This window comes from Bos javanicus, chromosome 12, assembly GCF_032452875.1.
Source record: "Bos javanicus breed banteng chromosome 12, ARS-OSU_banteng_1.0, whole genome shotgun sequence".
In the NCBI taxonomy this organism is placed as follows: Eukaryota; Metazoa; Chordata; class Mammalia; order Artiodactyla; family Bovidae; genus Bos; species Bos javanicus.
Window position 1 is genome coordinate 30858104 of NC_083879.1, and position 25042 is coordinate 30883145.

Below are 25042 nucleotides of genomic sequence, written 5' to 3' on the forward strand. Positions count from 1 at the left end.
TGCTATTATATATAATCTGGACAAGAGTTAATAATACTTGCTTTCTGCTCTGAAGTTGACCCTTTTTAATCCTGCCCAGGTCAGTCTCTCTGTTACCTGTGGGAGGGTTGTTGGTTCAGTAGCAGCCACTGAGTTGGTGCTCTGATGCGGGGTTTAACTAAGAGGTGTTTCGCGTTTAACTCTTTACACCCAGAGAAAGACAGGTTTACTAAGAGACTGAGACATCTAGCCTCTCCGTGGTTCTGTCAGACTCCCAGCTGGCCAAGGAAGCAGGCAGAGTGCTCTCAGACTTCCCAGAGCCCTGCCTGCCTCACTCCTGTGGGATTTAGGACAGACTGCCAATGAAAACAGAAAACTGGGAAAACATTCTCCCTAAATATCTTCATTCTGAAGTGGAGATGGGCTCATCCTTAGGTTGTTTATACTGCAGAGTGCAGATGTAAGCTTATTATTATATTTTTATTTTCGCAAGTGATATCTGAAATCTCAAGTAGCACCACTAGCTGTATACTGAAGTCTTCCTGGAATAGCTCAAGTGGCCATCACAGTCTACTGTGAATTCCCTGCACACATATACATACACCACATTGTCTTTATCCATTCCTCTGGTGATAGACTTGCAGGTCATTTCCGTGTCTTGGCTATTGTGAATAGTGCTGCTGGGAACACTAGAGTGTATTTTTTGCTTTTTAAAATGCAGTCGTCATCTTTGGGGATTCTGTGGAGTCTAATACGGAGCACCAATGACTAGAAACACTTTGCTAATTTTAGTTCAGTAATTCCCCTAAAGTGAAAGCAAAACAAAAATTCACTTAAATCAGAATATTTTATTTCAGTGGAATCAAAGGAGGAGGCATTTGAGTTTATTGAATAATATTTGAGATTTGTAGGAATGCTTAATATCTTTCTGCTCTTAAAAAAGCTCTCATCTGTTGTTGTTGTTGTTTTTTTAAGCTTTTCCCTTCTCCAGCTAGTACTTTGCTTTATCCTGTTTCTAGGTTTGGAAATATATACATAAAGATAATAACACATATATATGTATATATGTTTATGATTTTTTTAAAGAACCTTATACTTTAAATTTTATTTACTCTCCAGTCATCTGTCAAAAATAAATAAAAATGAGTCTCTAACTGTACTTTACAAATTTTCAAGTACAAATAACTGTACTTTACAAAATGTATACTTTTTTTTTTTTTTGGTCTTCAGAATTCACATTTGTCTAAGATTATTGACTTACTGAGTTCGGGCTCTGCTAGTTTATAAGCTATTTTGTCTGCCACATGTATTCCACCAAGGTAATGTATTCCAGTGATGGTACTAATTATATCAAAATTAAGAACATCAACACTATTTCTCAGCAGTCCTAAATGAGATTAGATTTCTAGATCTTCTAATTTAAGTAATTTAATAAGACTGTAGAGGACCAGTTGCAATCACCTGGCAACTATTTATGAAACATTCTGAATTTCATTTAAATTCCTTGAGAGCCACTGTTAATGATTCTATTTTGGGGATTTATGTACAGTAAATTCATAACATGTATTTCTTTACAAAATCAGTACACAATACTAATATAAACTGAAAGTAAGTTTGAAGAAAGTCATAGTTTTTATTATGGCCTTGTAGTAGAGAAATACAGAGCAACTAAAAGTTTACCGGCATACTAAACTTTGCTATCTGTGGAATGCATATTCAATGAATATAAGATACACAATAGAAAATGGTAGAAAATCCAACCAAAGAAATTAGCATGATCCTTTTGGAAAGGATTGAATCTCCCAGTTCAAAGTAAAATTTAATATCTGCAAAACAATAATAACACCATCTCTTACTTTAAGAGTTTTAAAGTTAGACCTTGGAGAAGGAATTGGCAACCCACTCCAGTATTCTCTCCTGGGAAATCCCATGGATAGAGGGACCTGTCCATGCTATAGTCAGGCTATAGTCAATGGGGTCGCAAAGAGTCAGACATGACTGAGCAACTAAACAGCAAAATTAGCCCTACCACTTTGGCAGAATAGCTTCCTAAGCAGTTTGTTTAGTTTACCCAAGAATCATGACTGCTGTGAAATGGCATAGTATAGTTATAAATAATAAACACAAGTTCAGTCATAATTTGTGTTGCAGTTTTATACCTCGGAGGTATTTTATTTTTCTCTGATGAACTGAGTGTAATAAATCAGATACTACAAATAATAGGTTTTTTAAAAAATCAAAAGTAACATCAGATGTATTGGAACTTTGCTTAGATTTCAGTCTCATTAACACAGTCCTTTTGGAGCCTAGGTTGATTAGCCTTCTTGGGTCGTTTCTGTTGTTTTCTATGTAAATACTGTTTATCCTAGTATTCAGTGTCCAAGCGGGCCCTGTCCCACGTGCTCCACACACATTCATTCAGTAGAATTCCCCTACAATGCTGTGAGCTAGGAGTTATTACTATCCCCATTTTACAAATAAGGAGACTGAAACATGAGAAATAAAGCAATATCTTGGTGACTGATGGAACCAGGATTCAGATCTAGGTATTCTGTTTTCAGAGCCTATGCTATGATTGTAACATCTGGAATTCTGGAAAAAGTGAGAGTCGCTCAGTCATGTCCAACTCTGCAACCCCATGTACTATACAGTCCATGGAATTCTCCAGGTCAGAATATTGGAGTGGGTAGCCTTTCCCTTCTCCAGGGGATCTTCCCAACTCAGGGATCAAACCCAGGTCTCCCGCATTGCAGGCAGATTCTTTACCAGCTAAACCACAAGGGAAGCCTAAGAATACCGGAGTGGGTAGCCTGTCCCTTCTCCAGCGGATCTTCCCGACCCAGAAATCGAACCAGGGTCTCCTGCATTGCAGGCAGATTCTTTACTGAGCTATCAGGGAATTCTGGGGAGGTAGACTGTATTCTTCAGTACTACTGTGTGTATTAGAAATGAGCCAGTTCATTTTGTGTACACACAAAAAAGGTAGCATTTATTTAACAAATAATAGCAAGCCAGGTAAAGGGGTAATCTTTAATGTCCTTATTATGCAGTTGAGTTTATTGTTTATATCATGGTTGTAACCTAGCATGTTGATTTGGACAGTGTCTGTATCTGATTCTTTAGATTGAAAGAATGAAGAGTGGAAGATAAGGAAAAAACAACTTGAATTTAATCTTTTTAAATTTCTAATACCATTTCAGATATAGGAACCATGAATGTAAAATAAACTCTTAAGACTGCAAGGAATCTGGGAGTAGTCTAAACCTAGAATTCATTCTCTCTTACTATAAAAAGTCTGAGGACCTCTCAGTGAGGTTCTGCCTATCTCCAGTACATCTTTTCTGCAGGGTCACTAACATACCACTCACTATCTTCATTAGAGAAGCTTCTTTCCAGAAAAGAAAATGCTGAGTGTTGGGGGTACCGTAAGTTAGGAGGCATTGTTCGACGTATGCAAACAACATAAATCATTCTGTTAAGCTTTGTAGAATCTTCCACATTTCTAAGTGGTTGACATTTTATCCTCACAGTTGTCTGTAGAAAAACGGGAGGGGAAAAGGGATTATTACCCTTGATTTATTCTCTGTGATGGAGATCTCCGTTCTTTTAGTCAACCTTTAACATTAGTGAGTGTTGTTCATTAATTGTTTGTGAGAGGGTGGTCCTTGGATTCTTTCTAGATTGTTTCTCTCCAAATTGCTAATCAGATTTTTTTCTAACTTTCCTCTCTCTCTCTTTTTTTAATGGTGTCTTTTTAGTGAAAGGGCTTCCCTGATAGCTCAGCTGGTAAAGAATCCACCTGCAAGGCAGGAGACCCCAGTTCAATTTTTGGATCGGGAAGATCCACTGCAGAAGAGATAGGCTACTCACTCCAGTGTTCTTGGGCTTGCCTGGTAGCTCAGACAGTAAAGAATCCGCCTGCAACTCGGGAGATCTGGGTTTGATCCCTGGGTTGGGAAGATCCCCTGGAGAAGGGAACAGCTACCCACTCCAGTCTTCTGACCTGGAGAATTCCGTGGACAGAGGAGCCTGGCAGGCTACAGTCCATGGGGTCCCAGAGAGTTGGACATGACTAAACGACTTTCACTTTAAAACACTACAGTTATCTTTCTGATGGAAAGAAGAGTGCATTTTGTTTTACTTTGAAAAACTGCTCAGAAGAAAGAAATTGATATAATTTGCAATGCCCTAGTAGTTTAATTAATTCATTATTATAAATAAACTGATTATCTGGGATGGATTGGACAAAGTATATAGCTGCTTTATTCAGTATTCTAACTATCTGAATAGGTAGGTTAACTTCTTCCAGATTTGTAAAAGTACTGTTATAACATCCTTCTTAGTTCACGGATTTGGTGGAATATTTTATTCCCTGGTGGCTGCATTTCTTGTTAAGTCTATAACTGTTATTCCAAGATTTCTGATACAGATGCAACAAAACACCTTACTTGGCCTTTCTCTTCCGTCTTATGCTATGATAGTTTCTCATTTTCTGTCCCAAAGTTAAATGACCAGCTTTACAGTTTGACTCAACTTCTTTAGATTACAACATTAAGAGTCCCTTAGGTGGGATTTTGTAAATACTTATTTTAAGTTTTATGAAAAATTGCAGACAAAAGTGGAGAGATAAGTATAATAAATCCCCATGTATCCACATTGCAGTTTCAGCAATTATTAACTCATGGTCAGTCGTGTTTACTTGCTCTTCCTGAATGATTTTGAAACATCATATTACATATGACATTTGGTATGTGTGAATGAAATATACATGAGAATGATATTTTAAACCACAATAATCATTACAGCTTCAAAATTAGTGATAATTACCTAACATTATCAGCCTTACAGATACAGAGCATATAAAGACAAGTATTTATGCCACTTTTAGTTTTGAACTGAAGGTGCTGAAAAATTTAACGTTTCAAAGGCTGTTTAACATTAAAGTGTTTTTTTTTTGTCTTATGAACGTTGAGACCTGAAGAAGTCATAGTATAGTAACCTTCTTTTCTAATCCTGCTGTGGCAATATTCTTAGCATTCTCAGCTTTTCTCTTACCTCTCAGAAGAAGTAGAAAATGTTCTGACTTTGCTGTCAGAATATACAAACTTAAACATTGACCACAGATTTTGAGCATAATTGCACTTATACAGATTATGTGACTTAAGAATGTTTTCAATAAATAACAATCTTTGAAATCTAAGAAAATTGCCTAAAGATGTAAAAATAGTTCTTGGACAGAGAAATATATTTCAGTTGATTGATTGGTGTTGATGTGGGAAATCATTAGGTTGCTATCTTCCTTTTTTATTGCAAGGAAAAGGAAGAAAGTTGTGCTTGTACCTCTGGTCAGTGAACTAAGCAGTTTGTTCTCTTTTTTCCTTTGCTCTGTGATAGGTTAGTAGTTATTTAAATAATTGATGTTAAGTGTCTCTGAATTCCTGTGGTTCTCAGATACTATTAACTTTCTCTTCCTGACTGAAGAGGATGTATAGGATAGAATCTTTTTTCCTTTGTCTAAATTTAGACTTCATTATGAATTAGGAAGTTTGTGAGGGTATCTGAGCTGGAGGTAAAGTATGGCTGTTTTCTTATTTTTTAGTTTTGTTTTGCTGCTGTTGCCGCCTTTTGTTTTTCGATCCTTTATGCAGTTAAGGGTGAATGGAGAGCTAAAAATAAACATTTGCAAACAGTTCACACTAGAAGTTGTTTTTCTATAATTCTTGAACTGAATAAAAGCAGAAGTTTTAAAACTCTGAATCCAAGTTTCACTGGCATCCCTGGCTTACAGAGAAGGCATTTGGTTGCCATTCACCCAGCTACCTGCTCTTGTCTCAAAACCCTCACCTAGTTCTAGATCTGAGTAGGGATTGGCCCCGAGTGCAAGTTTATCCGTACCTGTGGATTTGCACTTGAATATCCCTTTTAACAAACCTGATGATCTTCTGTTGGTTTGGAGATGTTTTTTCTCCTATGATTACTTTCTGCTTGTAGAGTTGGATCATAGGTTTACATTAAAATATCAAAAGCCTCTGGAAACCCTGTCCTTTCTAATACATTTAAACAATTTCGTTTATGGCCCTTTCCCTGTTCCTCCCCTGAGAGACCCAGTCTCTTATTACCATTACTGAAACTGTCCTTCTCAACACATACCCCCACCCCCAAGGGTGGGTAGGGGACTGAAACGTAAATCGCAAAAGCAAGCCTGAATTACTTAAATCAGATTTTTAAAAATTCAGAGTTTCTGCTGCCTCTACAAATCTGTCAAACAGGAGATAGAATAAAACAGAGGAACTGAAATTTATTTATTGTAATTTATACTTTTATTCTTAACATTATAGTATACTGAGCTGTTTAGTAGTAGCCTTTCCCCACATTGACATTCAAACTCTAAACTAGAAAATGCTTTTGTTCTTTTATTCTAGAAAGAATAAAACAGACAAATTTGTATATCCACCTTCTACGTCTGATTTTAAAAATTGAAGTGGTTTAGCATTTTGCACTGTAGCTAGGAATTGAACAGTCCTCAGAACAAAATGTGGAGAAGGCAATGGCAAGCCACTCCAGTACTCTTGCCTAGAAAATCCCATGGATGGAGGAGCCTGGTCGGCTACAGTCCATGGGGTCGCCACGAGTCGGTCGTGACTGAGCGACTTCACTTTCACTTTTCACTTTCACGCAATGGAGAAGGAAATGGCAACCCACTCCAGTGTTCTTGCCTGGAGAATCCCAGGGACGGCAGAGCCTGGTGGGCTGCTGTCTATGGGGTCGCACAGAGTCGGACACGACTGACGAGACTTAGCAGCAGCAGCAGAACAAAATGTTCAGGGATAAAGAGGACATAACATAGCAGCATTGCCATGGTATTGCCTTGCTCTTGAGGATTACATGCCCCTAATACAGTTTGTGTTCTGTATCTCGAATCAGGATATAACACAGCATGGGATAGATAACCCCTAATTTACCTGTCTGTATAGCGGTCTATACAGCAATAGACTGCTGTCTCTATCTCTGCTGTGTAGAGTTTAGCTAAGACCAAGAAAATACAATGAAGGCCTCCAAACAGCAAATTTTATAACCAAATTGAGTTTGGTTATAAGATTTCCAGAGGTCAGCTTTGATAGCATAGTTGCTCTTATTTTAGACACAGTTTAAAACTGATTATCTCAGCCTATAGCAAGAGAGAAGCTCTCTGGATAGCCACCACAAGCAACTTCCGTGATAAAATCTCTTTACTGTTAGTTGGTTCTAAAAGTAAATTCCCTAAATTCCGTGATTGTATTTCATAATTAGTTTCTTCAATACCTTCAGTGCTTTAACTGAGGGAAAGAAGGAACTCTATACATAGTAACATAATAACTAACATTGACATAAATAATACTGATAAAATTGCAGTATACTTATGGAGTGCTTTTCATAAAGTTAACAAAATACTTTCATTCCTAGTGTTTTACTTAATCGATTTTTTTCTTTATTTTTTAAATTCTTTTGGCTGCATCACGTGGCTTGTGGGATCTCAGTTCCCCAACAAGCGATTGAACCCACAGCCATGACAGTGAAAGCCTAGAATTCTAACCACTAGGCCACCAGGGAACTCTAGATTATGTCTTCTAATTCAGAGAGTCTGCTGGCTTAAAAAAAATCCTAAAAAGTGGCAGAATTCCTAGCAAGCATCCTGAAAGTTTGGGGGGAAATGTCGCTGAGCATCTACCTAATAGATCCTAAAGGCATCGTTGTTTGATAAAGGATATTTATAATGGCACCCTGCAGAGACTGGTTACTTGATGTATATTGAAAGACGATAAGCTTATCTCCCTTAGACATTATGGATCACGCAACTGTTCACGACTTGGTCCCAGAAAATAAAGTTAAGAAGGACTTATATGGATTTCCCCTATTGCCTTAAGCGAGTTTTTCAGACATCTTCCGCTGAGTGCTTCTCTCTGTGGATTAGAATTATTTAATCAGCTTGTGAATGATAAAGCCAGTTGTTTGCCCTGGTATGGAACTCACCTAGTAAACTTAGATCTCTGTGCAATTCAGGAAGCACAACTTCCTGAGATTTTCCATAAAATGCCAGTAATGTCGTCTGAATTTTTGTTTTGGTGTTCTGAGTTGAGAAGGTAGTACATATTTGGGGATTAAATAGTATTCAGAAAACTGAGAATAAAATGAAGATGTTTTTATTGCAGTGGGTTAAATATATTCCTTGGTTTCTGGGCCTCCCAAATTTATTCAGGAAATTTCTAACTTGGTAAAGTAATTTTAACGTTAATATCCTTGATTCCTTTGATCCATGGCAGATTGGCAATTCATGATGATTTCTCAAAGTATGTGCATTTATGGCTCTGTAGTGTCCAAATGAGAGGATCTCCGAAGTTTGAAGCAGGTGTATTTAAGAGGTGCTTCCCCTATCCACTCTCCGCCAGATGAACTCCCCTGACCTCTCAGTGTAGGATAGAGCCTCCTTCTAGGCTGCTGTGCTCGGGCCTGTAAGTCTATGTTGGTGCTTGTTGGCTCTGTGTGATGGATGGCACAGGGTTTCTGCTGTAGTGCTGGGTTACCCTGGATTGACATTTCAGTTGCTGTTTAGTTTTGCCCTGGGTTGGGTCAGTTCATGTAGCTTGGGAACTAATAGTAGTATTTTACAAATATTTATTTGCTCATTAATTAATGGAAGGATAGACTAATTTTTATACCATTTCCATATTGAAACAAATACAGTTTCGTAAGGGTCAGTTTTCAAAAAGCAGGGTCAATTTTGTATAAAGAATTAGGCAAAACATTTTCCAGGTTTTGGGTGTTTTAATTCATAATTTTTCTAAAGCAAGAAAGAATTAGTCACTCAGTCATGTCTGACTCTTTGCAACTCCATGGGCTGTAGCCCACCAGGCTTCTCTGACCATGGGGTTTCCCAGGCAAGAGTACTGGAGTGGGTTGACATTTCCATCTCCAGGGAATCTTCCCAACCTAGGGCTTAAACTTGAATTGGCTGCATTGGTGGGTGGATTCTTTACCATTGGGCCACCTGCGACAGTCTTCCGTGTACCTCATTGGTCGGAACTAGATACGTGGTCACTCCTAGTGCAATGAAGTTTGCTATAGTTCTGATGTCCTCTTGTGTTAAAGGTTGCTTCTTACACTCTTTATGAGGAAGGAAAGAAATGAACATTGTATGAATCTGTTAGCATTGTGTTTAACTGTTACGTTCTTACGTCACTGCAGAATTGTACTTAGTGGCATAAAAAAAAGTGAGGGGTTTACATGCTTCCTGCAGCAAGAAATCTGGATGGTGACCATGTAGGGTTAGTGCAGTGGCCTGAGGCTGCTCTCAAGGGACCAGGCTCCTCCTGTCTCTCTGCTCTTCTCTCTGTAGCCTGTGGATTTCTATCTGGTGGTCTAAAGGTAACTCCGGACATCACCTTATGTTCCAGGTGGTGAAAAGATGGAAAGGCAAAAGGCATTTCCTGAGCAGTGATTTATTTGAGAAGGGCCTTCCTTCCCAGGTACTGTGACCTCTGTCCCACTGACTGGAGTTGTCAAGGGCCCAGGCATGCATGGTGCTGGCGTTTTGAGTGGCCCGACAGGCCCTGATTGTGGAGGCTGGCAACTCATCAGTCTTAGTGGTGAGGGCACACGCAGCACCAGCGCAGGAACCAGCCTTTGAGACAGAGGGGCCCTGTGTCCCTGTGTGTCCTTTCTGCAGCTCCTTTCCTGTGTTGAGAGTTCTCCCTCCTAGTTTGTATTATAAGCAATGTTAGTTCAAATAAGGTAAATCATGTTCTTTAATTGAATTAAAAAATAATTCCTATGTAGGAAACTCTTTTATAGGAAAAAATGGCTGTATTTTCACTTAGTGGGAAATTAAGTAGTCATTAAATATTTACAAAGGTTGTGCACAGAATGGGCTGCATGCCCCGGAACTGTTCTAGGTCGTTAGTGATCTCTAGGATATAAATCCAGAAAATGCTTTTCTGTCTTCATTGTACTTGGCCTCTCAGCAGAACTTAAAATAGGAGCGCACCTGGTCTTCCCTTTACACTTTGTTCTCCTGGCTTGCGTGGCCCCACATGCACAGCTTTTTCGTTTGTCTTCTTAGCTCCCCCCTCTCAGTTTCCTTTGCCAGCTCTTGATTTGCTTTGAAAGTGTTAACTTTTCTTTGGTGTTCAGTCTGGGCTCTCATCTTATCTCATCAGCCGCTTTTTCCGTACAGCAGTCAAAGGGCTCTTCAGTGGAATTTGAATCGTGAGCCTCACTGTTTAAAACTTTTAAATGTCTCACAGTTCGCGGTGAACACTCAGACGCCTCCCAGGCTGTGTGAGCGGATCCAGCCCCTGCGAGCTCCTCAGCCTCATCTGTGCCACCCTTCCTCGGTCGCTAGTGCAGTTCCCTGCACTTGTCAGGTTCTTCCTTGTTCCTTGAAGTCCTCATACGCGCTGGGCCACTGCCTGGAGTGTCGTGCTGCCCACTCTTGGCATCTCCAGCTCCTGTTTTAGGTCCTCAGCTAGGCCTTCAGTGAAGCCCCCCTGAAGCTCCCTGTTCCAGAGTCTTGGTTGTTTCATGGCACTTCTCTCAGGTGATCTTTTGTCCGTTTGCTTCTTTTCATACCCAGTTTGTGCATAGTAGGTACTATTTTTTTTTTTTTTTTTTTTGGCTGAATGCGTGGTTAATATCATGGAGAGATTCTTAACATTATTTTGAGAAAAAGAAAAATTTTGTAGAGCGTCATCATACTGTGTAAAAAATGTTAATAGTCCTCTGGTGGGAATCTGTTTTTTAAAATTAGCTTCTAATGGCAAAGGAAAACTTAAAAACTCCTCTAACTTGCAGTTTTACATCTAAATGGAACTCTAGAGATCATTGAATACAATCATTTCCTCCCTAATCAGGGAACATGGATAATAATATGCTATTTTATGTTTTTGCAGAAAGTTTCAGAGTTTACAGAATACTTTCACATACTGTCTCATTTGAGCTTTAAAGTAGATTCTGAGTAGTTAGGGTATTCTCTGGATGTAAGCCCTTGTCTAGCCACCAGGCACGTGACCTTGGGTAGGTGAGAAAATGAGGGTGGTATGAGTATCCAGAGACTTTATATAAATTTTGTGAACTCTGCAGTATGAAACATGTCGGTAGTAGTTGTGTTACAAGTAACAAACCTAGCTCCCAGAACAGTGACGTGCTGGCACGGTGTCCGGGATGAGCGGTGAGCGGTCAGGCTGATAACCAGCCTCCAGCTGTGCAGTAATCTTAACTCTGGCAAGATGCTTAACCTCAGTTAAGCCTCAGTGTGCTCATCTGGAAAATAAAGATACTATCTGCTTTATACAATAGTAGTTAGCACAGTTTCTGACACATGCTAAGTAGTCAGTAAATCTTTTTGTTGTCACCACCATCAGTAACATCAAGCACGACAAAAATGACCAGAATGGTAGTTTGATGAGTAGTTTGAGTCTTACAGAGTTGTGAATTCTTTGCTAAATTCTCATCTGAGAAGTAATTCATATACACAGGTGTGTTGTACAATAGCTGTGCTGCAGCCTAGCAAGACTGCTCAGAAGTTGTTGTTTTCCACATACTTTCTAATTGTATATGCTCAGGTTACCTTATTCAGATTTAAATTACCAAAATAATAGCAGTTTAAAGACTGTAAAGTGTGTAGAGCGATTGTAGACATTCAGAGGGCTTTGAAACTTTGAAATAAGGATTGTTAGGAAGCACTTGGACTGTCAGGTTACCTCTTCAGTGTTGCTATGGCTTCTTAGAGACAACGTCCTGATCATGGTCTCTTTCTCTTCCTCTCTAATGGCCCCCTGATGATTTTATTGACGCACTTTAGGGAGCATGATTATTTGGTTCAGTACTTGTAGCATGCCTTCATTAGGATGTGTAATACTTAATGCTGCCACAGATACCTAATCTGTAAAAAAAAACACACAACAAAAAACAAACAAACTGGCTGATGGTGGGAGGAAGTAGAAGGAAGTAAAGACATAGAAGGAATCCAAAGAAAGAAAAGTGAAAGTCGCTCAGTTGTATCCAGCTCTTTGCAACCTCATGGACTATACGGTCCATGGAATTCTCCAGGCCAGAATATTGAAGTGGGTAGCCTTTCCCTTCTCCAGGGGTCTTCCCAACCCAGGAATCGAACCCAGGTCTCCTGCATTGCAGGCAGATTCTTTACCAGCTGAGCCACAAGGGAAGCCCAAGGACACTGGAGTGGGTAGCCTGTCCCTTCTCCAGAGGATCTTCTGACCCAGGAATTGAACCAGGGTCTCCTGCAATCCAAGGCTTTGTGATTTCTGCCGTTGAGTTTACAATCTAATTGAAGCCATCTGCTGCTATTGCATTTGCTTTCTGTATTGTAATGCTAAATGTTTTGATGATGCTGGATTTATATTCAGTAACAACTTCAGTAACACACAGGTCTTGTGTTTTTCTAAATGAATAGCCTTGATGCATTCACGCCTAATGAGGAGCACTCCGTGATTATGTTAAAAAACGATAGACATTCTTAGCTCAGGTGGCATGTCCTGCATAGATGCAGACTTCTGTGCTGTTTTACTGGCAGTTGTACTGAACATTATGTACTGATGTAGACGCATTTATCATATTTGCCTTTTCCATTTTCTGCTCATTTTGTGGAGTTTTGCAGCAAAGTAATTTGCCACACGAATCCTAAGTAAAACCATTTATTGTGACTTTAAAATTTAATAAATAATAAGTAATAAAGCAATTATATTCAAGTAAGAATTCACGAGTGTTCCAGAGACGTCCAGTATAAATGAGAACCTCACTGTCAGGAGCACATGAGGTCATGGCTCTCTGGGGCACCACTGAGTGATGGGATCCCTAGTCACAGGTCGACGCGAGCCGTCTGCGAGCTGAATAAGCTTGCGGATCCAGGCGGCCGGGGACAATCGTTGTCTTCACGGCTGCCCAGAATGAGTTCTTCTTGGACAGGAGAGCTGGCTATCACTTTTGAATAATCAATTGACTGACAAACATATTGTAAAGAATAGGATGATTTTTAAAATGCCTTGTTCTTTTTTTCCCTGTTCAGGGCAACTGTTTTTCTTTTATCACTGTGGTCTGTTGCAGGGCTTGTGTTCCCTGATAATTTTACTTGGGAACTTAAGCTAGAGGACTCTTTGACCTCTCCTTTACCTATTTTTCAGAGTAGATGTTGGTGGCTCAGACAGTAAAGCGTCTGTCTACAATGTGAGAGACCTGGGTTTGATCCATGGGTTGGGAACATTCCCTGGAGAAGGAAATGGCAACCCACTCCAGTACTCTTGCCTTGAAAATCCCATGGACGGAGGAGCTTGGTGCAGGCTACTTACTATCCATGGGGTCGCAAAGAGTTGGGCACGACTGAGCGACTTTACTTTCTTTCTTATTGAGTTTTTACTGCTACAGATTTAATAGTTCATGTACATTGGAATCTACATCGTTTTCATCATTTTAAGTGTTAAAAAGAAGGTAAAGATCCCATAGGTTTAACCCATTTAGCAAATCTCAGTGTACCTTAGTTTATGAGTACATAATACAAGTAAATTCAGAGACAAAAATCCAGGTGTATTTTCTTAGAAGGTAGAATCTGTTTTCATGAATCCCTTACAACTTCTTCACAAATAGGAGTACTCCTTCATTCCAATAAAAAAGTAGGAATGCTTTCTTGGCTTCTTCAGTTATATTTTGAAATTCTTCCCTGCTCGTTGTTGAAAATGTAGTTTTATCACTTCATCCAGGGTGACTAGGTGCAGGATAATTTTTTTATGCCATCCCCCTCAAGCATGTGAGCCCAGAGTGTGTGTGGATTGGAGTGGGGCAGTGAGCATTTCAGCCAGGAGGAACAACCTGGATACAGGCCTTGAGGCAGAGAGCTTGGCAGCTTGAGGCCCTGAAAGAAGGTCCATGCGACTGGGGCATGGTGGGGCAAGAGGGGTTGGGGTGACAGAGGATAATCATGGAGACCTTGCTGAGGAGTTTGCCTGGGCCACGGGCCACTTGAGCAGGGCGGCACCCAGCGGGTATTGCTGGTGGTGCCCTAGGTTCAGCTCTCAGCCTCCCGCTTGCTAACATCTCTCCTTTCATTCCCAGGACTCTGAGAGGTGGGTGGTAGCATCAGAGTCCGCTAGACTGAGTACCAACTAGGTGTGTGGGTAGTCGCGGTTTTACTTCGGGCCACTGTACATTACACACCCTACCCTGGAATCTCCAGCTCACAGGTTCTGCTTTCTTTTCTCTTTTATATTCATTTAGCAAATACTTGTTGAGCACTTTGTAGCCACCCCCTCCTCCACAATCAGTTGTTTGTATGTCTCCTAGCTTCCAGGGTATGAAATCTCCACAAGTTTCATGTTAAATATTTTGTAATCAGGCACCAAGCACTGTATCAGTTTCAGAAAATGTCTGAATAAATGAACAACTAAAAGAAAGTTTATGTAATTATCATATCTAAGCACCGCAGTTATTTGAATAATTTGTTTTTAATCAGTCCTGTGTAGAAACATGAACATATTCCTCCTTCGTTCCATTTTTCTTTAACATACAGTTAACAGAAATTCAAAACATGCCATTTAAGTCCATAGGTCTAGAAAAAAAAATACGCTTATCTCTTTTCAGCCTCATATCTTAAGTCACTGGTAGTTTGTATTTTTACTCTAGATGAAGTAGCTATTTTGATACAGAATTATTTTTTAAAAAGCACTGTTCACCTTCAGATAAAAATAAGAAAGATAAGTAAAGACAAACATATACCACCATATACATTTTTAGGAAGTCAAGCTCTTTTTAAAATAATCTTTTTGAGGTAATTATGGATTTACATGGGATAGTAAGAAATAATACAGGGAAATCCCATACAGCCTTCACCTAGTTTTCCCTAATGATAGCTAGCATCTTATAAGTAGTTCGGTAGCCTCAGGGAGTGGACACTGATGAAACCCACAGGCTTTATTCGGAGCTCTCCAGTTCGCATGCCCTCATTAGTGTCTGTGCCGATGTAGTTCTGTGCAGTCACAGGCCGCTTACCCAGCAGCACGCATTTCAGTTCCACCCCGAGGATCCCTATACGTCCCTTTATAGACACAGCCGTGCTCTCTCTTCCCCTCTTCCTAGAACCCGGCCACCACTTCTCTCCATCTCTTACTTAGTAATTTCAAAAATATTGTATAAATGGAATCATATATACCACGTCATCTTTTGAATTGACTTATTTTTTTTAACTCTATATAATCCCCTTGAGATGAATTGAGAACTTTAAAAAAGTGATTTGCAAAGAAAGTCTAACCTCTTTCCCACTGGCCACTTACCTGTCCTTTAGCAAAAACAGGCAGGAATGAGCCCCACCAAGGCACAGGCAGAGGCCTCCCCTCTGTGCCCTGGAACTCACGCTGCTCCTCAGAGACTCTCGGAGAAGTCAAGAGTTCCCCTTTTGATCAGTGCATTGATATCTTTGTGAAAAACAGTCATATTTCTTTCAGAGGGCATGGCCCATCTCCATAATCTCCTGTTTTATTTCCAAAGGCTGTTCCAGTTAATCCCATCTTCCATTCCCCCTCTTTCTTTCCTCTTAATTTTTTTCCCATTCTGACCTACTCAAAATAAATTGTTGAGTGAATTAAGCTGTAGATAAGATTTCTCCAAATTGATATTATCCAACAAATAGGAATCACAATCAATTTGACCGAAAATCTTAAACAGACAAACTTGAAATTACATGCATGAAAGAGCTTCGTTTCCATTGGCTTTACAGGAAATGATCATGGTAGTTCTGCTTCACTCATAGTCTTGTTTTGATTTGTTTTGCCTCCAAAGTAATTATAAAATATATATCATTCATTTGGATGGTCTAAGTGCCATCCCTTGGGTATATTATTCTGTGATAAGAACTCCATCTCCTACCAAGTCATTCAGAGTCCTGATGAACAGTTTTCTTTTTAGATGAGTATGTATATGAGTATATCACATTTTAAGCTGTAAATAAGAGTGTTGTTTGTAACCCACTGTTGATGTGTTGAGAATACCAGTACCTCACAAGCAGAGATTCTTATTCTTAAAATAAGGTATTTTATAAATTGACTTACCTTGGCTTCAAAGAAGAAAAAAGGTCTTTCATTAAAAAGTATTTAAATAATTAATACTTAATCTTTCTAAAGAAACTAGCTCACATTTGTAGGGACTGCTATACGTTTATTGAGAGGAGCTGTAATTGACATTTAATCTCAATGAGCATGATAGATTCTACCTATACTTTGCTTGCTTAGTTGTTCAGTGGTATTCGACTCTTTGCGACCCCATGGACTGTAGCCCACCAGGTTCCTCTGTCCATGGGAGTTTTCAGGCAAAAACACTGGAGTGGGTTGTCATTTTCTTCTGCAGAGGATCTTCCTGACCCAGGGATCAAACCTACATCTCCTTTGTCTCCTGCATTGCCCTCTTTACCCGCTGAGGAAATCCTAACTGTGCTATAAGAACAATTAACTACTGACCAACCTATATGGCTAGATGTTTGGATGATTGCTTCAAGATTTACTCTTTTGTTTCTCAATTTGTAGCTCTAAGCCACTTTCAAACTGTACCAAGAATTATAAACTTAATTTCTGTGGCCATCCAGGTATAAGTGTATAAAGCAGACCAGTGTGAGTAAATTGAGAGTATATGTGTCAAACTGAAAAGTTCATGTCCACCTGTAAACGTTTAAAACAAAAATTAACTGTGTCAGACACATCTACAGGCCAAAAGTTTTCAACATTCTGATCATCTTGACAGACATAAATTTGTCAGACTGTTGATTTTGAAATGTGAAAGAGCTTTTTAGTGACAGTGATTGTATCAGGTTTAAAATAGGAAAAGCCAAGAACTTGGCAGCATGAATGCACTTAGCATTATGTATTTATGAGGTGGAGGTGTGTGTATTAGTTTTTGTTTAATACATTGTGGATGTCTTTCCACATCAAGTCATATAGGTCTGTGTCTCACGTCATTTAACGATTGTAGGAAGCTTCCATGATGAGGATGCACTATCATTTATTTTTCCATTTTCTTGCTGAGGGATATTAGGGAAAATTTAAAGTATGTGTCAGTGTAACCTTTGCGGAAAATAATGGTTAAGTCCTCTTCTATTTTCTTCGTTATTTTAAAATATTATAACTTGAATAAAAGCTCAGTAGAAATTAATTTTTAACTTAAAAGTTGATCCCAGGAAATAGTAAGTTCCTATCATTTGCATACCTCTTAGGAAGCCTGGATTTAATTATACTTCTTTCTGAGTGAAGCAGACATGTGGCTGACCCATTTTGAAGGGCATAATTTCTTGGGCATTAATGGCTGAAGGGCCCTTCCGCAGTAGTTTGAAGCTATTAAAAGATTCCTTGTAAGTTCAGAGCAAATAGATATTTACCCATATTCACACATAAAGAGACAGTGTTGAATAGTTATGTATGTGTGAGAACTGAAACTCACACCGTATTATGTAGACGGTAGGCTCCTTGCTTTAGCAGTCACTCATTACTTATTTGTTGTGGGAAAGAAAGAAGGTGGTGCTTTCTTACAACTGAATCATTATTGTAAATTCTTCCTTGAATTTTATTCTAATGGAACTCAAGGTTCCTGGATCAAATTACTTCTTTCCAACAGTGTTGTTTCATCAGACCTCTTCCTGTATTAAGTTCTTTGGTATAATTTCATTTTATTTAGGAAAGGCAGCAAAAAATTCGCACAGGTCATATCGAAAGGGCTTTTCACCTGAAATATAGACTTATTTTTCTTTTATCTTTTGAAATACTTTACAAATTGAGATAATAGGGTACATAGCAGTTAGAATACAGTTTCTAATATGGAACCTGATTCTACTCCATCTGCTGTGAAATCCAGTTACATCCCGTTGAATGCAGAGTTAGGTGTATATAGCATTTTGCTTGAGGAGATATTTTATAATTATGAGTACATTTTCAAAGTGGCGATTTTGAGGTCCTGGGAATAGCAGTGGCCATGGTGGTGGCAGATAGTAAATGAGTGACCTGGTATCTTGGTGGTGCTGCAGTAGATTCCAGTTTATTCGTTGTAGACTTTGTCATCTTACAGACTTACTGTGTTTTTTTAATAATAATAAAAAGATGTTAGTAACTGAGGAGGAGAGCTTGGGTGACCTGGTGCATTGGCAGTCTCTGTGCTCTGTGTGTAGAGAAACTGGGCTCTGGCTGTACCCTTCTTTTTTAGGAAGATATTATTTCCTCTCATATAACAGGCCTTATAGGTATAGAAAACCTCACCTATATATAAGGGAGATGAATGAATATTGTGGTTGAAAAAAATGGTTAATTATGGACAAAGAAAAATTTTAAAGTGAACATTTTGGAAACTGTATTAAGAATGGTATAAGCAAATCTGTATTGACTTGGAAATGTAAATCCAGTGGCTCTCAAAAATGTTAATTCTACTGTCCATCTTAGGTGTTCCACTGAGGGTGAATCTGTGTTCTTTGTCACACAGAGCTCCACGAAAGTGAATGATCATGTCATTGGGATTAAAGGAACTACTGTTACTGACTCTTCCAATTAACTCTAATGAAGTTCTTCAAAATTACAGTTTCTGGTTAATTTGTTTAGGTTTGAATGATTTTTATAGGATAAAAGGTTGTGTATAGTTTACTTTTTCTCTTCCTTTTTTCTAAGAAGCATATTAGCAACTGAATTTTTTTTCCTATTTAGTGATGTGATCTACAGGGTAACAACTTGTATTAGCTGTTCAGTGGAAAATTGCTGAACAATTACAATGAACATTATAAAAGCATAATGAATTTTGGTTTCCCTTTGTTCATTTATATGGTAAATATATCCTCACACACACACACACATACACACGCATTAAATAATGAAAATCATGTCTCAAATTCTAGACCTTTAAAAAGAATCTTTTCAGAATTTAAGTAAATAACAGAAAATGGCATTATTACTAATTGAGAATGTGATTGAAATGAAAAGTTGTTATTTTACTTTAAAAATGTTAAGACTTTAAAAGAATCATTGTCTTCTTTCAGATAAACTTGCGCCTCATCTTGGTGAGCGGGAAAACGAAAGAGTTCCTATTTTCTCCTAATGATTCTGCTTCTGACATCGCAAAGCACGTGTATGACAACTGGCCGATGGGTGAGTAGTGGTTTTCTCTTGAGAATGAATAATGTTGATTCCTTGTGCCCTGCCTTGTTTCACAGACATTTTGAAAAAGTTGTAAGTAAAATATAAGAAAACAAGCGAATGATTGAGGGTACAAGGCTTAAAGTTGAAGGGGCTGCTGCATCCCTGCTGGGTTTGGCCTTTCAACTCCCTCACTGCAGAATGGTAAAGGAGCCTGGGCATCAGGTCGCTGGGTGGCCTTACAGCTGTTTTAATGTAAAAGAAAATTATTTTTTAAAGGAAAACACAAGGTAGCTAACACACACACACACACACACACACACACACACACACACACACACACTTCATATCAGTAACTCTCTTTACACCAAAGCACAAAGTAAAAACAAAGAAAAACTATCTTTAACAAATTGTAACACATTTTTAAAATTTTTGGTCTATTCTGTACACAACCTGCTTAGGTGGCATTTGACAGAAAGTGAATGTTTGATTCATGTCACTTCCTTTGTTTTCTGAACTACTACATGGTCAAGAAGGTATAAAATCCATTTATGCTTTGCATTTTCAAGCCAATATCCATGACAGAATTTTGGAGTGTGTGTGTGAGAGAAAGAGAGAGAGATCCTTTCTCTGGTTTTTTTCCATGTAATAAGACTCGTGCCATCCTCAAACGAGTCTTCAGCTTATGTTCTTCCTATGAAGCTAACCCAAGTCAGTTTGATCCTCTTAATTGCGTGTACCTAGTGATACGACTGTTTGTGCTGATTTCACTAATTTTACTGGACTTCCCTGGTGGCTCGGACGGTAAAGAATCCACCTGCAATGCGGGAGACCTGGATTCAATCCCTGGGTTGGAAAGATCCCCTGGAGAAGGGAAAGGCTACCCACTCCAGTATTCTGGCCTGGAGAATCCCATGGACAGAGGAGCTAACCAAAATAGTTTGTACTTCTTAAAGCACAAGACTTGTATTAACAAAGAACACAGTGTATACAAAATGAATCAATTAGATCATACTGCTCACCCTAAAATAATGTTATATGAAGCTCTTTTAGAAGAAACTCTTTAATCCTTATTAACTTCTATACAACCATAAAACTAAAACAGATCTATAAAGAAAATGCAAATACAGCTCTAAAACCAGTAATGTTCAAATTAACAACTTTAATGTGCCAGGTGGCATATTTTTGCTAACACTCACTCATTGCTTACCCCATGAATATGGTACTGTGGAGTATGGTGTGCCTCCTCTCCCGCTGGCTGTAGAGAACCCAGTTATGTGTGGATTTACCACAGACCCTTCATGCACACAGTGTACCAAATTGTCATTCAGCCTTCACTGACAGGAACATGTCATTTATGTATTAAGTCAACCTTTGTTCTTTTCTTGTTAACCTCTTGACAATTAAAGAAGTACTGCTTCGTACCAGTACAATCATAAGCTTAAACGCATACATGAGCACTGAAGTCCCAAGGCTGTACTTGGTTGTAAGGTAATACTTAGAATTATCTAGATAATCTCATCCAGGTTATCAGGTTAAAATGAAAAGACAATCTAAAAACTCTTGATGAGGACTTTCAGACCCAAAGAACTTGTCTTAAGGATTCATAGACCTGAGTTTAAGAAATACTGCTTTAGACAAATACTTTGAAATGACTGGGTCTTTCTTCTTGCTGATAAGGAACAAATCAGTACTAGCTCCTGAATCAGAAAGAGACTGGAGCTAAAGGTCATAGATAAGAAGGAATTTCAGAAGAGCTGAAGTAACTAAACTTAGAATACTAGATTGTCTTCACAGCCAGGCAGGATAGATAAGTAAGACTGTGAAAAGCATTTTCAAATGTCTGAGAGTGATGTTGTTTGTTTAGTGGCTAAGTTGTGTCCAACTCTGAGACCCCATGGACTGCAGCGTGCCAAGCTTCCCTGTCCTTCACTATCTCCCAGTTTGCTCAAACTCATGTCCATTGATTCATTGATGCCATCCGACCATCTCATCCTCTGTTGCCTCCTTCTTCTCTTGCCCTCAATCTTTCCCAGCATCAGGGTCTTTTCCAGTGAATTGGCTTTTTGCATCAGGTGCCAAAGTATTGAAGCTTCAGCTTCAGCATCAGTCCTTCCAATGAATAGTCAGGACTGATTTCCTTTATGATGGACTGGTTGGATCTCCTTTCAGTCCGAGGGACTTTCAAGAGTCTTCTCCAAATCCAAAGTTGAAAAGCATCAACTCTTTGACGCTCAGCATCTTCATAGTCCAGCTCTCACATCCGTGGATGACTACTGGAAACACCATAGCTTTAACTATGGACCTTTGTCAGCAAGGTGATGCCTCTGCTTTTTAATATGCTGTCTAGGATTGTCATAGCTTTTCTTTGGAGGAGCAAGTGTCTTTTTATTTCATGGCTGCAGTCACCGTCTACAGTGATTTTGGAGCCCGAGAAAATAAAGTCTGTCATTGTTTCTATTGTTTCCCCATCTATTTGCCATGAAGTTATGGGAGTGGATGCCATGATCTTAGTTATATTTCTCCTGGCATTCTTGATTCCAGCTTGTGCTTCATCAAGCCCAGCATTTTATATGATATACTCTGCATATAAGTTAAATAAGCAGGGTGGCAGTATATAGCCTTGATGTAAAATCCTTTCCCAGTTTGGAACCAATCTGTTGTTCTATATCCAGGTTCTAACTGTTGCTTCTTGACCTGCATACAGGTTTCTCAGGAGGCAGGTAAGGTGGTCTGGTATTCCCATCCCTTTAAGAATTTTCCATAGTTTGTTGTGATTGACAGAGTTAAAGGCTTTAGCATAGTCAGTGAAGCAGAAATAGATGTTTTTCTGGAATCTCTTGCTTCTTCTCTGATCCAGTGGATGTTGGCAGTTTGATCTCCTGTTCCTCTGCCATGTCTAAATCCAGCTTGTACATCTGGGAGTTCTCAGTTCACCTGTTGTTGAAACCTAACTTGAAGGATTTTGAGCATTACCTTGCTAGCATGTGAAATGAGTGCAGTTGTGTGATAGTTTGAACATTCTTTGGTATTGCCCTTTTTGGGGATTGGAGTGAAAATTGACCTTTTCCAATCCTGTGGCCACTGCTGAGTTTTCCAAATTTATTGACCAAATGAACAATGCTAAAAGAAATATTCTATTCACAATAATCTTGGGTGTGATGAATTCAAAGTAATCCATACCAAAGTGTTAACAACTCGATTTTCCTTCTGGAGGAGAGGGGCCTGGGACCATGGGAGTCAGAGGGCACTGAAGGGGGATGGATGGGGGAAAGGCTGGGGGCGGGGCGGGGGCTCGTGTCTCCTTTCCCACCATGCTGAGTCACCCACAGGCACTGGTGGTATCAAACTCACTTCATCATCTTGAACAGTCAAAACAAGGCAAAAGGGAGAGCCCTCCACTCACCTCCTTTATCTTCTGTCACTTGCTCTTGAGAGTCTTTTAAACTAGTTTTTGTGTTGACAGTTATCTCATGAAAGCAGGAACTTCTGTAGGAAACACACACACACACATGATGCTAGAATTCTTAAGAAAGGTGATGATGGAATTTTCAAATCTCTATCAAAATCACAACTTTAAATTCTATATCTACAAGGTAGTGAAAATTACTAACCCCATACTTTGTCATGATACAGTGTCCTCAAACCACTGTTTTGAGAGAATCGTATTCCGTAGTTTACCATAATAAGGTAAGGTATTCTCTAAACTGAAGTATTCTGTTATCCGTCCTACACACCAGTTGTATTTCCGTTGTCTTTGTACATTATCCTAGATTTCATACTTGTATATATGGTACCTTGTGATATCTGTTGCTTTTCAAGTTCATTCTGAGAATTTTTGGTAAAGTGAACTAAAATTGTATCGTCTGTAATGTTTATCAATTGGCTTTAAAAAAGCAATAAAGTTATCCACATTATGAAAAAGTAGACACTGTTTTGCTTTTTAAAATTTTTATTTTCTAGTTACTGAGGTATATTTTTTTGTTGTTGTTATGCTCTTTACCAATATACTAACGCTTTTAAAAATCTTTGTTAAACCTACTGTTTCCAGCCTCAAATACATGTTTTAACAGGTACAGATACCGGAATATTGCGATGTTTTGTTATTTTGATAATTAAAATTAATTTTCAACTGACTTGTTTTTAACTAGGATTAGACTTTCCCCAACTCATTTATTTTAGTTTTTAAACTTCAGGACTGTTTTCTGGCACATTTTGGTGTTCTTTAAGAAGCAAAGACTAACCTTAAGCAGTTCCTGCTGTGTAGTGAGAAGCAGTGAGAACAGTGCTTGCGAGAGTCGTGATTATTCCAGTTAGCAGGAAGCTCCAGGTGTCCTCTCTGATACTCTTCATCTGAATGGGATCAGAATTTTAGAACAATGCGGTAATACCTTAATTTTATGTTGAAATGCACCTAACAATTCCCTGGTTCTTTTCAGACTGGGAAGAAGAGCAGGTCAGCAGTCCTAATATTCTACGCCTTATTTATCAAGGAAGATTTCTGCACGGAAATGTCACCTTAGGAGGTAATGGCCACCTTTGTAATGGGACTTAGTGCCTGTCTTGCAGCAGCATCACTCGTTTGTTTAGATGCTCATGTCTGGTTTTGCTAAAAACCTACAATTTCAAACTCTATAAATTTTGCCTAGTTTTTGGTATGTCTACCTTTTTACATTTTGCATTCTAATTTCAGCTCTATGCTTAAGTGTTTACCACCTTGTAAAATAAACTCTTAAGCCATTAGAGATGGGAATCCACACTTATTATTTTATAAATGTAGTGTAATTTTACTTCTGGGTAATATAAGGGCACCCTGCTCCAGTACTCTTGCCTGGAAAATCCCATGGATGGAGGAGCCTGTTAGGCTGCAGTCCATGGGGTCGCTAAGAGTCGGACACGACTGAGCGACTTCACTTTCACTTTTCACTTTCATGCATTGGAGAAGGAAATGGCAACCCACTCCAGTGTTCTTGCCTGGAGAATCCCAGGGACGGTGGAGCCTGGTGGGCTGCCGTCTATGGGGTCCCACAGAGTCGGACACAACTGAAGTGACTTAGCATAGCATAGCAATATAATTTAGATGTCATATTTTTAAGTTAAATCCAGACACACAAACTTGGCAAAGTTTATGATGGTGGATTTTCAGATATAATATTGAAGGGATGTTTTCATTTTGACTGTAATTGATGGAATTGCTAATCATGCAGAAGTACAGGTGAGTGAGTCATGTTAGAGAAACAGTGACGTATAGCGACTGGAAGAGCAGACCTTAGAGCCACGTTGTCCATGTCGGAGCTTAGCTGCGCTGTGCACTGGCTCCGTGACTGTGCGCCGGCCACTTGCCTGCCCTCTGTCCTAGTGTGGTTTCCTCATCAGTAAGGTAGAATGGCCACAGGGCCTCAGAGCAGCGCTTGCACACGTTACACACTGTCAGTGATTACTGCTCTTCACGTGTGAATGAAGAGACGTGGCTCAGCAGTGCCCCCTCATGGTGGTGCATTTTCAACCATGAGCAGAATTTGTTTTTAAGTACGGGTATTTCAAATATATTGTGATAATTATCAACAGAAATTTGTAGTCAGAGGAAGTGATCTACTTTAATGTATCTTGGTATACATATAGTCATGAGTTTTTTTCTCTAAACCTAACAATTGAAATGTTTAATCTGATTTTCCTTAAAGGTAGGCTATTTTCATTCATTCACTCATTCATTCAGCATCTGTTTATTTCTTATGTGACAGTAGTGCTAAACAGTTAAAGGTACAGGATTGAAAAAGATAGAATCTCTTCCTTCAAGGTACTCTGGTATGAGATAGTAGAAGCAGATAAAATTCACTGTTAAAATACTGTGTGACGAGGGCTGGAGTAGATGAATGCAAATGATTATTATGACAGACAGATAGAACGTTTCAGTATGTAATTAC

General features: G+C 39.0%; 1 protein-coding gene across 1 annotated transcript in view; it reads left to right on the plus strand.

Annotated features, from left to right (window-relative positions):
• Positions 1–25042, plus strand: part of UBL3 (ubiquitin like 3) — a 48728-nt gene that overhangs the window by 17464 nt on the left and 6222 nt on the right. Inside the window, exons 2-3 of the mRNA XM_061434857.1 lie at positions 19022–19130; positions 23558–23644. Of these exons, the coding sequence (XP_061290841.1) occupies positions 19022–19130; positions 23558–23644 (196 nt within the window). The remainder of the gene's footprint in view (positions 1–19021; positions 19131–23557; positions 23645–25042) is intronic.